The 13,310-nt window shown below is 35.9% G+C and overlaps 1 protein-coding gene across 1 annotated transcript in view; it reads right to left on the bottom strand.

The window, feature by feature from the left end:
- Positions 1–13,310, bottom strand: part of KCNMA1 (potassium calcium-activated channel subfamily M alpha 1) — a 526,984-nt gene that overhangs the window by 196,783 nt on the left and 316,891 nt on the right. Inside the window, exon 5 of the mRNA XM_019471725.1 lies at positions 12,084–12,195. Coding sequence (XP_019327270.1) covers positions 12,084–12,195 — 112 coding nt within the window. The remainder of the gene's footprint in view (positions 1–12,083; positions 12,196–13,310) is intronic.

Raw genomic sequence — 13,310 nt, 5'->3', positions numbered from 1 at the left:
CAAACCAAAACCAACAGCTTTCTGACCAGATGGGTGCCAAACTTCGTAAAATATTTATGTCTGTCCAAGAGAAGTGATGCCCTTTTACGCAGTGTAGAGAATGATTCCTTGCATACGGTTTAAATTTATATTGTAATAACAACAGAGAGAATATTTCATATCAGCTGTCGGATTAAGAATTTAGACATAAAATTTCATAGAAATCAAAGATTATGGTGTTTTAACTGCTTTTTGGAAATACAGCTGTCACGTAGGTCCATATGCCACTTATCAGTATCCCTTATTTCACCCCATGCCAGTACTAAAAAGTAGTCTTCACCTATTCAGTATTGTATCACGTTTAAATACAAAGTCTGAGAACTGCAAGCGTCAAATCAGCACTAAGGCTGAATCAAGAATAAATCCAGTAAAGGAAGTAGCATTTAAAACTCCTCTCTTCAAATTCATGTCAGACAGAAAATCTGCCTGTGATCTTCCTACTGAGAAGCAAATTCTCAGCGAGTTTCGAGTGCACACAAATGCTTGCACTAATAGGCCAATGTTACCGAATCACTAAGAATAGGCAGGGAACATTTCTATGCACTCCAAGAGTAGAATAGAACCAGTGCCTAGAAAAGTAGGTGTCTGATGTTTTCTTAGAAGATGCCGTTCCTCCAAATCTATGTATCATTTGCTATTTTCCACTGAATGCAACATATTTCTTATATGATCCACCTTGCATGCAATTGTGTATCATTTTCTTTAGATGAATTTCCAAGTTAAGAGTGAGCATGAGAGAATCCAGATGAACCTATCTTGGTTTGTTTTTCTTTTCTAGATGTGTCTGCTTTTACAGCGCTGGTATCTACACTGTGCCCACAATAGGAAGGAAAGCGAAACAATGCAGAAGAATGCAAATTCAGTGTTAATACAGAATTTAATAGAAGAATAAAAGCTGGGATCACACTATTTTCTCTACAAATTATCCCATCTCATTTGAATTTATACTTGCAATATTTTACATGTAGAGACTCAGACGTTCATTGGCTGCCACGCCATCATGATATATATTGCCTGCCTACTAACCCCTATAAAAATAACCTTTTCTTAAGAGTTAGCATTGTCCTAACCACATATCTAGCCATTACTAAACACTTCATTAACTATGCTTTAATAATAAGTATCTGAATTTTAAATAATTTATACAAAAATTGTATCTAAATTGTATATATACGATACAAATTTTAATATGTAATTATAACAATTATCTTATTCATTACATACATGATCACTTAAGCACATAATTAAAAAGTGAACTTCTAAATAATATATCTATTACCTACAGCAGCCTTTACATAACAGAACATTGGTAAGAACCCCTATAGGATTCAGAATTTCAATAGCAGCTATGGAAGTTGGATGTTGCATAGGAAAGGGTCGCAAAGGTTGAATTTTGAAAAAAGAATAAACACGAAGGTTGTGAAAGGCATTCAAATCATATTAGGATTTTACATTTATCCCACCGTGATTCTTTCTTCTTCTGTCACAAGGCTGAAGAGGCATTACATCCTTGAACTTCACTGACTCACTCGACTTACCTCAGAGAAAAGCATCCCAGATCAGAATTAAGTAAAAGCAAGCAAACTGATACAATGTGAAAATAATATTCACTCCGACATCAGCACACAGTGTCAATGCCATACTTGGCCATTACATTACATTCTAGCTCATAGCAATAGAAGACCTTTCTGCTAGGCTATGGAGGAATGCATTCGCGTCCCCTAAGTCTAGCATCAACTGAAATTATTCCACATCTTCAAGCACATGACACTCTGAACAACCAAGGGGCTGCACTGAGGATGAATGAGATTGGCATTAAATGCTGGCTGCACAGTGCTTGGAAAGGAACCGGTGTCTCTCTGTAGCGCAGCATGAGCACACCTGTACACAAAAACTCATACAGTTCTGAAGGAAAATGTTCCACACAGTAAGGGGTTGATCAAAGAAAAACACAACCAGCAATTAGGAAGACAATAAAGCTGATAGATAATTTATACTGAGCAGCAGAGTAACTAGGTGATAATGGAGAAATAGCCACTGGAGAGTCTTGAGTACCTCAGAAATCTCATAATCCAGTAGACTAAACCATTTTGCTCTCAGTCATCTTTGCTTATGAGGGACTACAACACTTTCCTTTAGATTATGCAGATTATCGTCTCCAGATATCCTGACTTGAATGCAAAACCTCTCGAAATTGAACTTGACAGTTAAGATACTAAATGGCCGATTCTTTTCAGCTAAACCTCCACAGTGATGCTACAATATTATTATTTTTAATAAAAACAGCACTCCTTATAGGATAATGCTGAACAAAATGCCGTGTACTAGACCTGCCCCTGCACAGCACACTTCCATCTGCCTTACTTTATAGAAGCTGATTTAAAAATAATGCAAAATAATGTCCCCGTATAAATCACTTACAACTGAAACAAGATAATGGCTTTAGGGGAAAAAAAAAAGTTTTATATACTAGAAGTTTTACTTATGTAGAAAACCACATTTTTCTAAGTTTAAATTCTATTTCTAAATTAAAGGATGCATTATTCTGTTTTTGATCTTTATCTGCCATCTGCTATATTTTTACTAGCAACAAACAAAAGAGCTGATAAATAGGCTGCTTTTCCAATATTTCAGCTTTTGACCTGAAGTAGCAACTAGGGAGATTTCATAAGAAAGCCTACTTCTGGCAAATGCCTGTGCAATTTTGAAGACAAGATAAGCTTAGATAGTTGGAACCTAAAATACCAAGAAAATTCAAATTCTTTGGCTTCATATCCCTTTATACATATTAAATCAGAGAAGTACGATCGGTAGATAGATTTAGAGCAAAATGTTTTGTAAGTAACATAAGCCTATATAAAATTTGCAAATGCAATGTACTGATTTTTTTCAAAAAGAATTAAAAACTAAATGCCTGAATGAAAAGAGTGCACTCCAAAGTTTAGTAGCAGCTTATTTAACACTGCTCCATATTAAAAAGTTCCCCGAACAGAAGAAACTGGAAAAAGCAGCAGAAAGGTCCAAAAAGCATGCACTTATAAAGAGCAAGCAAGCACTGCCCTCTGAGCATCATCGGCTCCATTGGCAAAGACTTTCTGGCAATCCATCAGGTACACCACTGCAGTGCAAGTAGTTATGGAGGAGTCAATAACTCCAGAGACACTTTTGTGATGCAGAGAAAGGTCCTTCCATTTATGGACTGGATTTTCTCTGCCGTGCTTCTATTTTTATTTCGTTATTTAGAATTTGAGATAGTATGATACTAAACACTGCTGAAGGTGATAACAAGGTTAATGAATGCTAAATGGCTGGGGGGTCAGCAGTGAACCAAGAATAAGCCCTGCATAATGTAAGCATGGGCACTATAAATACAGAAGTACTAGAGAACCTTAGGCGTTCAAAAAATTGAGGTGAAACAGGTGGAGAAAAGTGGGAAACTATGAAAGATACTGTTTTCTTGACTTAAATCAATATTGTATGAAACTCTGCCAGATGGTATAAATATCCTGCAGCCCAAAACCTCAGAAAAAGCATTAAATACTTTAGCTGGAAGAACACTTATCTCTATATCCCAAATTTTCCTTCTCTACATGTCACCTGACTTTGTATGGCAAATTACTGCAATAACAAAAATTGACTAGTGGATCAAGGAACAGATTGAGGAAGAATGTAGCACTGTTACAAACTCTTATCCATCCAACCGTTACTTCTGAAATGTCACATAAGCAGGAAGGTCAGAATTTTGCTCATATTGATACCTGAAGCATAGAAGCACAAGAAGGAACCTTACCTAATCCCAATGGGTTTCTGGCCTATCAGGTGATGGTTAAGCAGTGTATCTAAATAAATGTATTAATGAAGTTCCCCCTTTTGAGTTTGGAATTATAATAAGAGTGAAAATCTTAATCAAATCCTCTCTTGGCTTTTCTTAGATTCATATATATATATATATATATAAAGTTGAGTGAAGGAATTGCCAAAAGATTCTTGAAAGGATATGAATGATCTGGTTTGTATAAACCTCCAGTCTCAGTTGAGTACATAAGTTCATTCAGAACTCTCTGATATTCAGTAAGAACAGCCACTACGTGAACTTTCTAAAGTCTCGTATGGAATTCCTGACTGCTAATCTTTCTAATGAGATCCCAACTATCTTTGCATCAGTTTATATCAATTCCAGTCTCAACAGGATTTGCTTATGACTAATTCAGTCTTGCAAAAAGGTCAGGAGAAACATGGCTAAGGGTTTTTTTTTAAATTACTTAAACTGCATAATGCATCTTTTCTTAATTCCACATAAACCAAGCCTCATGCACCACAGAGCACACTAGACAACTGATGCTTAATTAATGAGAGCTACATGGACATCTCAGTACATTCAGTCCAGGGCTTAGAAGATAAAAGAGATCCTTTAAGCTGTGTTACAGAAGTCAGATGCTTAGAAATACAAAATGAGCTAAAGCTCAGAAACGGTCACCAGAAATCATAAAACTTATGTTAAAATTACCAGAATATAAACTCTCGTGTTCTAGGTATAAGGACTTCTGGTTTGGGGCTTATGCAGATATTAATTATATTACTTATAAAATATAAAACAGTGTAAACAACAAGCACTGAAAATTCAAACTTGAAAAGATCACACTCTGCAACATTACTCAGATTCAATGTATTAAAAAAACCCCAAACAAACAGTTCCCAAGAAATCAGTGAAGGAAAGTATCGGGGGAAAAACTACTGGATAACGTATACTGAATAGACTGAATGCCTACAAGGTACTGTACAAGTTAACATACTATCTTGGAGCCAAGACATGAAATTTTATTTTCAACTGGTCTTTCAGCTGACTTTTAAAGATAAGAAACAACTAGTTAAATAATGAAATTAATCTTATCTCTCATATTACCATTCAGGAAAGCGTACAGGTTAGTTACATGCTGTAGGTACCTCAGGAAAATGTGGAAAGCATCTGACTAATGATAATGCAATGATCTTTTCGGACACTACAAGTAGCTTTTTTAAATGTCCCTCATGCAAAGGAATACAAATGCCAGAAGACAGCATTAAGTGAATCATGGGTTCCCTAAGCAGTCTGAGGGAATAGGTTTTCTTCTTTTAGAACATTATTCTGTATTCTGTTAAAGACAAAACTGTACAGTTTGGGTAGCCTTCATTTGAGCAGACGGGACTTAATCACAGAGTTTGAAAGACCACTGAAACTACTAGAGAACACAAGAGCAGTCATAAAGTAATTAAACTGATAATAAAAAGCAGGGTAAAAAGAAAACATTAGAGTATTTTTTCACATAGTATCTGGATGTTGAGAACATATTTTGATTAGACAAGAAGGGATATGGAGAGAAGAAAATTACATAACATCTTACCAAAAATGCAAAACCTTTGGCATTTACTTTTGGCAAAGTAAAATCCACGCTAATGAAGTTAAGAAATGATACTAGAGGATGTAATGCTTGATAATGAAGAGAACGAGCTAGCGACAAGCAGGGCTTGGGATCACGTGTAAAGCAGGATGGCAACAAACTATATGCATTTGTTTACAGGTAACTATAAACTTAAGACTGGATTTTTTTCCACTAAAGATGCATTCTTGCTCAATCAAGTTTTTCCTCTCAGAAGGAGACAGGAGGAGAAAAGATGCAAGAGGTCAAAGTAGTCCAGCCAGCCAGCCAGATAAAATAGGAAGCACTTTTATTCAAAGCAATATAACTGCTATCAGCTGTGATATTAACTTGCAACAGCTCCTCAACATTCAGGGAGTATGACTACTTTTGGGCTAAGCCTGCCACTCATTCACACAGGAAAAATCAAGTTACCCCTCTACCTATGGCCCCTCCCAATCAGAGTAGAATAGAAAACAGGATGAATTTAGGGTCAAGTTTCTATGCGGTGTTAAGTACCACTCATAGACAATGATAGACTGGGAACAGAAGATGATTTAAATTATCCAGCTTACTTTGAATTCAGAGTTGTAGGGAAGCAAGCACACAGTTTCTATGAACGTCAGCTAGATGACAGGAACTAATGACACTTGAGACTAGTACTGTCCTCCTGTTTCTCCTCTGCTCCAGCATCTTTTGGTAACTTGTTTGACTTCTCGTCAGTGGAGGAGAGAGGAGAAGCGTATTTTCACACTTGCATGCAACAATATTCAAAAGAATTGGTTGTGGATGTTATGACAAATACGTATTTGGCACAAGGTTACCTTTTGCTACTAATATTGCAACAGCTCAAAAGCCTGTTGTGAAGTATCACTTTAACAGGTACCCTATCAAAATGTACATGCTCTGTGAAAACTGAACTGATTAAAGTATCTAGAAGAAAGCAAAAAATTGTTGTCTTCTGTATAATACAAATGGGATACAGTTCATTCAATGACATATTATTGACAAATCACCAAGCAGATTTAGTATTCAGAACTATTTTCATTAAAATCATTCTGGTACCTGCTTGAAGGCATTTGAAGTGTACAAAGAAATATTACTGCACAGAAAAGTAGTGCATATGCACATATCCATAAAATACAATTCTCCTAGGAAATTTATGCAGAATTTAGCTTCCATTATCTATAAAATAACTTCTAATGTAAGGAAAATGACACAAAATGCTTTAAAACTGTATAGAATACACTAGCTTTGTAAGAAATATTGTAGAATTTGGATGTGTATTCACAGTTGTCGCCAATAGATGGCAGAAATGCACAATACTTAACCAACACAATCATTGCGAGTGATTGCAAATTTAAGGTGCTAAGAAAGGGACAGTTTTGAGACCTGTGGCTGCATCAAAAGACAGTAACTGATTATAAAGTTTCGGAGCTCATAATTCCTCTCTCACACTGGTATCCCTACAATTTAGTTATCAGAGCACTTCTTTGTGTCAGTGTAACTAAGGCATTGCTGTAAGTGCCAGTAAAAGATACATGTTTTCCAACAGGAATAAAGTGTTCTGCAGATTCAAATACGGTTTCAGGCTGAGCTCTTCTGCAGAGGTTATGTCAAAAAAGTCTACAGGGTATTGAAACAAATGTTGTTTTCATGTCACAGATTTTTAACTAAAGCTTCACCTTGAAGCACACTTGCTGGATGGCCAGGAGGCATTCACACCATCAACTTTATCTTAATAAGACACACTGCTCTTTCTCCAAAGCCATCTATCTCTTTCCACAGAGGGAAACCAATTTCATTCTCCGACTCACAAAAACAGCTGAATGTCTACCAGAGATGTTGGAAACAGTCTTCTCAGACCAGGAATTGATAGTGAGACCACAAGCCTCATCCAAAAGTACTTGAGATGTCTGTAACCGGACCTGGACAGAATTTGAGCAAGGACTGGAAAAAAGGATCCCCTCTTTTCCATAACTATGCTAATCACCACACAAAGAGATTTGTTCACTATGCTGTGCGTGTATCTACGTTCGCATCTGTTCTCTGTCTTCTTTTCCCCACTGTAAATCTTGAATTATCTTCTGAAAAAATAGCATGGCTTCAGCAGCAGCCTAGATTAAAGGGGATGTCAGGGAAGAAGGATGATGAAAAAATGTTCCTGATAATAGAATCTATTAGGAAGCAAACAGTTTCTATCGCTTGAAATTTTGTACAGTAGAATAGACGAAGCACTGAAAGCACATGGTCAGGAAAAGGAAATGGATTGTTTAATAGATCTTTTCTATCTTTAATTTCTGTGATTCAGTAATATGAGACACTATCAAATCCATATTTAGGCTTTATTTAAATCACTGTAGTTCTAAGGCTGATTGTTCCTCATTTGCATGTCCTTGTAAATGTGAAGCCAAGATCATATTTTACATGTTTAATCTTCCTCTAACAATACCATCCTGTCAAGGCAATTTATTCCAATACAGTCTGCTCATAAAATCAATATTTCCTTTTTCATAAGCATACAAGTACATGATAAAAGGCATTTCAGTTATTTGAAGTGCCTTTGCTATCATAGAAGACAGAATAACAGTTTTGAGTGGTGTGTAGAGTGTTTGAATCATTACTGAATACAACTTAAAGATGTTCATTTGTTGCAGGGTTCTCCAGCTTGGCAGACTGCAAGCTATCCAAAGAAATGAAGATCTGAAACTTAGCTATGATACTCAGATCATGACAACTTAGTGTTAAAAAAATGAGTTTTACCATGACATTATTTCTCCCATTGCAAATTTTTTGTTTTCATCCAACAACCTTTTTAGTCTGCCTTCACTTAGACTGTAAAGACAGTATCCAGACTCAGCAACGCACTGAAATCATTTGGTTGAAATTAACTGTCAAAATTACCTGTAAAATCTCAAGAGCCAGAAACTCCACCCTTTCTGTTATCAGTCTTCCCTTGGGAAGATTCTCTCCACTCCAGAGAAGCCTGCACTTGAAGTGGAGAATTGTTCTTCTATGACTATCAGAAAGTTTCTTGTACAGTGTTGTGCAAGAAATATTTATGATTTTATAAAGCATAGCTTTAGTTTATGTGTAAGTATCTACACAAATGCTACTGTTCGCAAAACTGTTGGAAAAATGTCAAGGGGATCTAGATGCAAATGAACGTCAGAAAACACACTGATGTTTGTATCTGTACAGCTTTAAGTGAGAGCATAACAAATTTTTATACCGACTGTCAAAGCAATGTATATCACTAAATTACAGATTCATTAAAATTTTCTTCCCTTTCACCACTCCCCCCCAATCTTTCAATAATACGTAGATCATTCCATGTGCCAGCTGTATTCTGCTCATGTACTTCCTTTTCCTATGCTACCCTATGCTAGCAAAAACGATACCCTAGAAATCCTTTTCTAAAGGATTTGTCAAAACTAAAAAGCTGATATTTTGCAGGCTTAAAGTGCTGTTGTGCCTTCAGCTGTACGTTAGACAGTGAACACCCTACCATTCCTAGAAACCTTTTGATGGAAAAGCATGATCTGATCCATCGCGCATATTGAATTTTGTTTGCATACTGGAATCTAGGTGGAAGATCAGATTTGAAACATCCTTCACGAATACTGACTGAAAATTTTGTTCACATACAGCATTTTGAGATACAAAAAAATACATTTTATGAACAACTGAACGCAAAAGAGTAGCGGGGAAAGTGGAAGGCTTCCCATACTAAGAGATACGTAATAGCTGAATGGTGGCATTTCTGAACTCGCGTAAGAAAAGGAAAAAACCCACTGGCTTTCCACTATAGTACATTAAAAGATGATACATTCAGACCACATGTCCTCTGCGATACTTTACATCTTTCTATGAGCATTTAGTGCTCCGAAGGCAAAGTTTATTTTTTATTTAGGATGGTTTGGGGTTTTTTTAAATACTGTTTAAACTGTATGTTTGTAGTTACTTTATTGTTGGTTAGCTAAACCAGGACAGTTCTTGTGAAATTGAGAATTCAGGGAGCCGCATTCTGGTGACTTTCACTCTGTCTAGTACTTAGATGAACTCATCACAGCTGACTTACATGAATCAATAGTGAAATAAACTGGAAGGACCCTGATGCACAATACATTCTAGAGAATGTATTGTATTTGGGCTCCTAAATGATCTTGAAATTTAAGGCATCTAAAGGAATCCTGCTTAATCAGTAACAAATTCTTAAAACATGCAAAGAATTACTGGGATACACTGAAGTCCGAACCTGTTAAATGATTTTCACCTTGTCTAACGTTAAGCATTCCCTATTTACTTGCCTCGCTAGAAGGCTAACCTCCCTCCGATTCCTATTTCCACAGGGACACCTGATGCAGAAACCAGAACTTACATGTTCTGAATCACCCTCCACACAAGGATATCACTCTCAATTACAAAAATTATACAGAAGGAAAAGGAAAAGTAGGCATCTAACCTGAAACTGTAAATAATATGGTCCAAACACCCACCCTTCCCCTCCACTCACACTCCCAGTCCTGCCACTATATTACCTATAAGTATGTCCGAAGTATTTGAGCTCCACGGGCAGAGTAAATTTTGCCATGTCTTTAAAAGGTGTAAAGGAATAGACAATTTTCATTAATACACTTCAGTGTATTTGCTTAAAAACTCTTTCATCACAGCATCTCAAAATAATAATTTGCTGATCTAAATTACAGCTATGTCAGGGACCCCAATAGTTCACATTTTTGCATTAGTGAATTATTTCACTAAGGATGATTTTCCCTAAAGCGAAAACCCTTTTGGAATAAACACAATGGAAGCAGGTGCAAAGCTCAAACACTGTAAATATGTCACTCCTAAGATGAGTACGTTAAAAAAAAATAAAAATAAAAATTCTGTGCCTCAGCAGGTGATAAATGTCTCAGGAGGATTCCGTGAGAAAACAGGTAAAATGGGACTATAAACAAGAAACCAATAAAAAGTGACATTGGTAATTAAGAGAGATGGAAATCCTTTCAACCCTATGAATATATAGAAGTACAATGCTTAACTCTGCCTGCAAAATGACATAAATCTTGTAAAAAGTATCCAGCAGAAACTGCTAAATGGGCAAACTCTCTCATTATTCCTGTTGGTACTGTTAGTTATATTGCTGTGTCACCATGAGTCAGTCAATTATGCAGCCACTTTCACAAAGGGTTTTCATCTCAAATAATTACCTCTCTGCCTCACTCCCCAAATTTTGCAGTTTTGCTATTTTCTCATTTAATATTCATTTTCTACTAATCCTGCAATTCTAGTTTTTGCTCTTAGATAGCCTTCATCTCCAATGATTTCAATCTTAAAGTTCTGGGAAACTCTGAAATGTCGCATTCAACTGCGAAAATACATCCCGTTAATTCACATAACACAAAGAATCCGCGATTGAGTTACAGCTAGTGAAATCAGCAATTTTCTTTTAAGCATAAGCTTGTTTTTTATTTACATACTTTCTTTTTTTATTTGATTTCCTATCATAATATGGGACTGTATGACATTTTCTCCTTCAAAACACATTACTTCATTTTATGTACACAACAGAAGTATGTGATGAAGATGGTAATCAGATGAGGATCTGCAGTGATCTTTTCTGGCTGTTTTACTGCTTTCTTCTTTGGCCTACTAATAACCACTGATGTATACAGTATAAGCTCTAATGTGGTTATATAGTTATTAATTTATTTTCATGCAACAGTAATTTATCAATAATTTTTGCATCTTTGCACTTCTGTAGCAAGTTGAAAATATTACAGTACTACAAAAGATCCTCTGCTTTATTTTCCTTTCCATGTCAAACATTTAAGATGACCACTCTCTTCAGTTTTCTGGGACAATGAGTGCCTATATTTCTGGAGAAATGGATTGTCAAATTCTGAGGTTTCATATGTTGTCTAAAGGCATGGCATTCACAAAGTATGCCACTTTTAGGAAGTTTTCCCTGAATAAAACCTCCCAAATTTTGACCTTCATTTTACTTAACTAGAGAGAATATGCAATTTGTACAAGAAACTTCATATGCCACATTACGGGTGTTCTTTAATTGATTGATTTTGTCTGCTCTGCTTCATTTTGTATTCCCTTTTACATGTAGCATATTCTTTTCTAATGCATTCCTAGCAGTCCTACACAAATGTCAAGCCCAGTAAGTGTCTAAACAAATCTTCCAAACCTGTTGTTTCAGTGGATTTAAAATTTAGCTATATTGCCTCAAAATGTGAAGAAAATTTGTTGATTTCATTGTTGACACTGATTCATGGCAATCCCGTTCAGTGAATGAATGGTCTGGATCACCTGTTCAGTTTGTAAGCTGAGTCAATCACATCAAATTCACCGTTTTATAAAAACGGCCTCATGTTACACAGTGCTTCCAAGCTGGAGTTCACCACCACTTAGAGTAGGAGATTATATTAATGAATCAAGAACAAAATGGACTTAGTAAGTGCTTTTTCTGACATAACCCACCTGACTGCTGAAATGGCAAATTCACTGCAAGAACAACTTTGGTAACATTCTTCTGCTTACATGATGCCACAAGATGAAGAAATTCTCCATCAAAATGTGAAAAGTTTACGCATTTTTATAACAGCTATTAAAAGGAAAAAACATTTTACTTACCAAGCCAACTTCTGTTTAAATATACTGACACAAACACTGGAGGGACCGTGAAGAAATCTACTACTGAGTTAACTTCTAGCCAAAACCATAGCTTGTCATTGGCTGCTATGAACTGAAAAAAAAAGAGGGGGAGGGATGAAAGAATGAGATTATGCTCATGGTGGTTGCAAGTATATGTAATATTTTCCATTCTAAAATATTAAACTCCAAAGTTATTGGAGAAGTAACTGATGTTTTAGGCCAGCCCAGGCAAAACAACATGTCTCGCTGGAAAGAAGTCTGTGTTGTGCATTGCTTGATAACCACACTGAGATTAAAATGAAAGGTCTAACTAAAGAGACAGATCATTTATGTGACAAATTGTAATATCTGTGCTAAAAAATATTTTCTCCACATTTATTAACAATGTATCAGTAACATTAGAAAAGTGTAGGTAAGTATAAAATATTTCAAAGTATATCACCTTTGCTCTGGCACACCAAATATGTTGGTAGTAGTCTCATCACGTATTTGGTGTTCACAGGTTTCTAAATACATGATAGTTTACAAAGAGTCCCATTACCATCCTATCCAGAGGCAATCACCAGAATGACTCCTACAAGGCATAATTCAGGACTGCAGCAGAACTTCAGTCCTTCCAATTGTGCCATAGATGAGGTCACTTCTCTCTCCTGACTAAGAAATCAGCCTAGGGAAACTGGCAAACTTCGATGCCAAGGACATCATAGTTTGAACTTGCCTATTCATCTATGTACTTAAATAAGGTCAAACTACTATTCACATTTAAGTAATAATTAAAACATATGCTTTATATAAATATGAAATCTAAATATATAAATAAATATAAAATTTTTGTGCATCACAAAGATATTTAACAGAGCGGTTTTACTCATGTAAGTCTTAACACCTGGACTTACATATTTCAAAACAGTGCTTATATTTTTTGAATTACAGACAATATCCATTGTCTTTCTTCCAAAGCAAATACTGACATTCTCCAACTATTTCATCCACTTAATCTCCTTGCTTTAGAATTACTTTAAAACATTAGCAGAAAATGTTTATGGTGCATACCAACTTTGCTGGAATCCCAGACAAAATATTGGAAAGGGGACTCTACTGATGTCAATCATGTTGAAATCATACTTAAAAAGAAGACGGACAACATGAGCAGCATTCGCCTCAGAGAAGACTCAAAACAAAAAATAAACTGACATTTTGTTAGTC

This window comes from Aptenodytes forsteri, unplaced genomic scaffold (assembly GCF_000699145.1).
Source record: "Aptenodytes forsteri isolate BGI_AS27 unplaced genomic scaffold, ASM69914v1 Scaffold15, whole genome shotgun sequence".
In the NCBI taxonomy this organism is placed as follows: domain Eukaryota; kingdom Metazoa; phylum Chordata; class Aves; order Sphenisciformes; family Spheniscidae; genus Aptenodytes; species Aptenodytes forsteri.
Note: the sequence above shows the minus strand (reverse complement) of the source record. Positions and strands in the feature narration are given on the sequence as shown.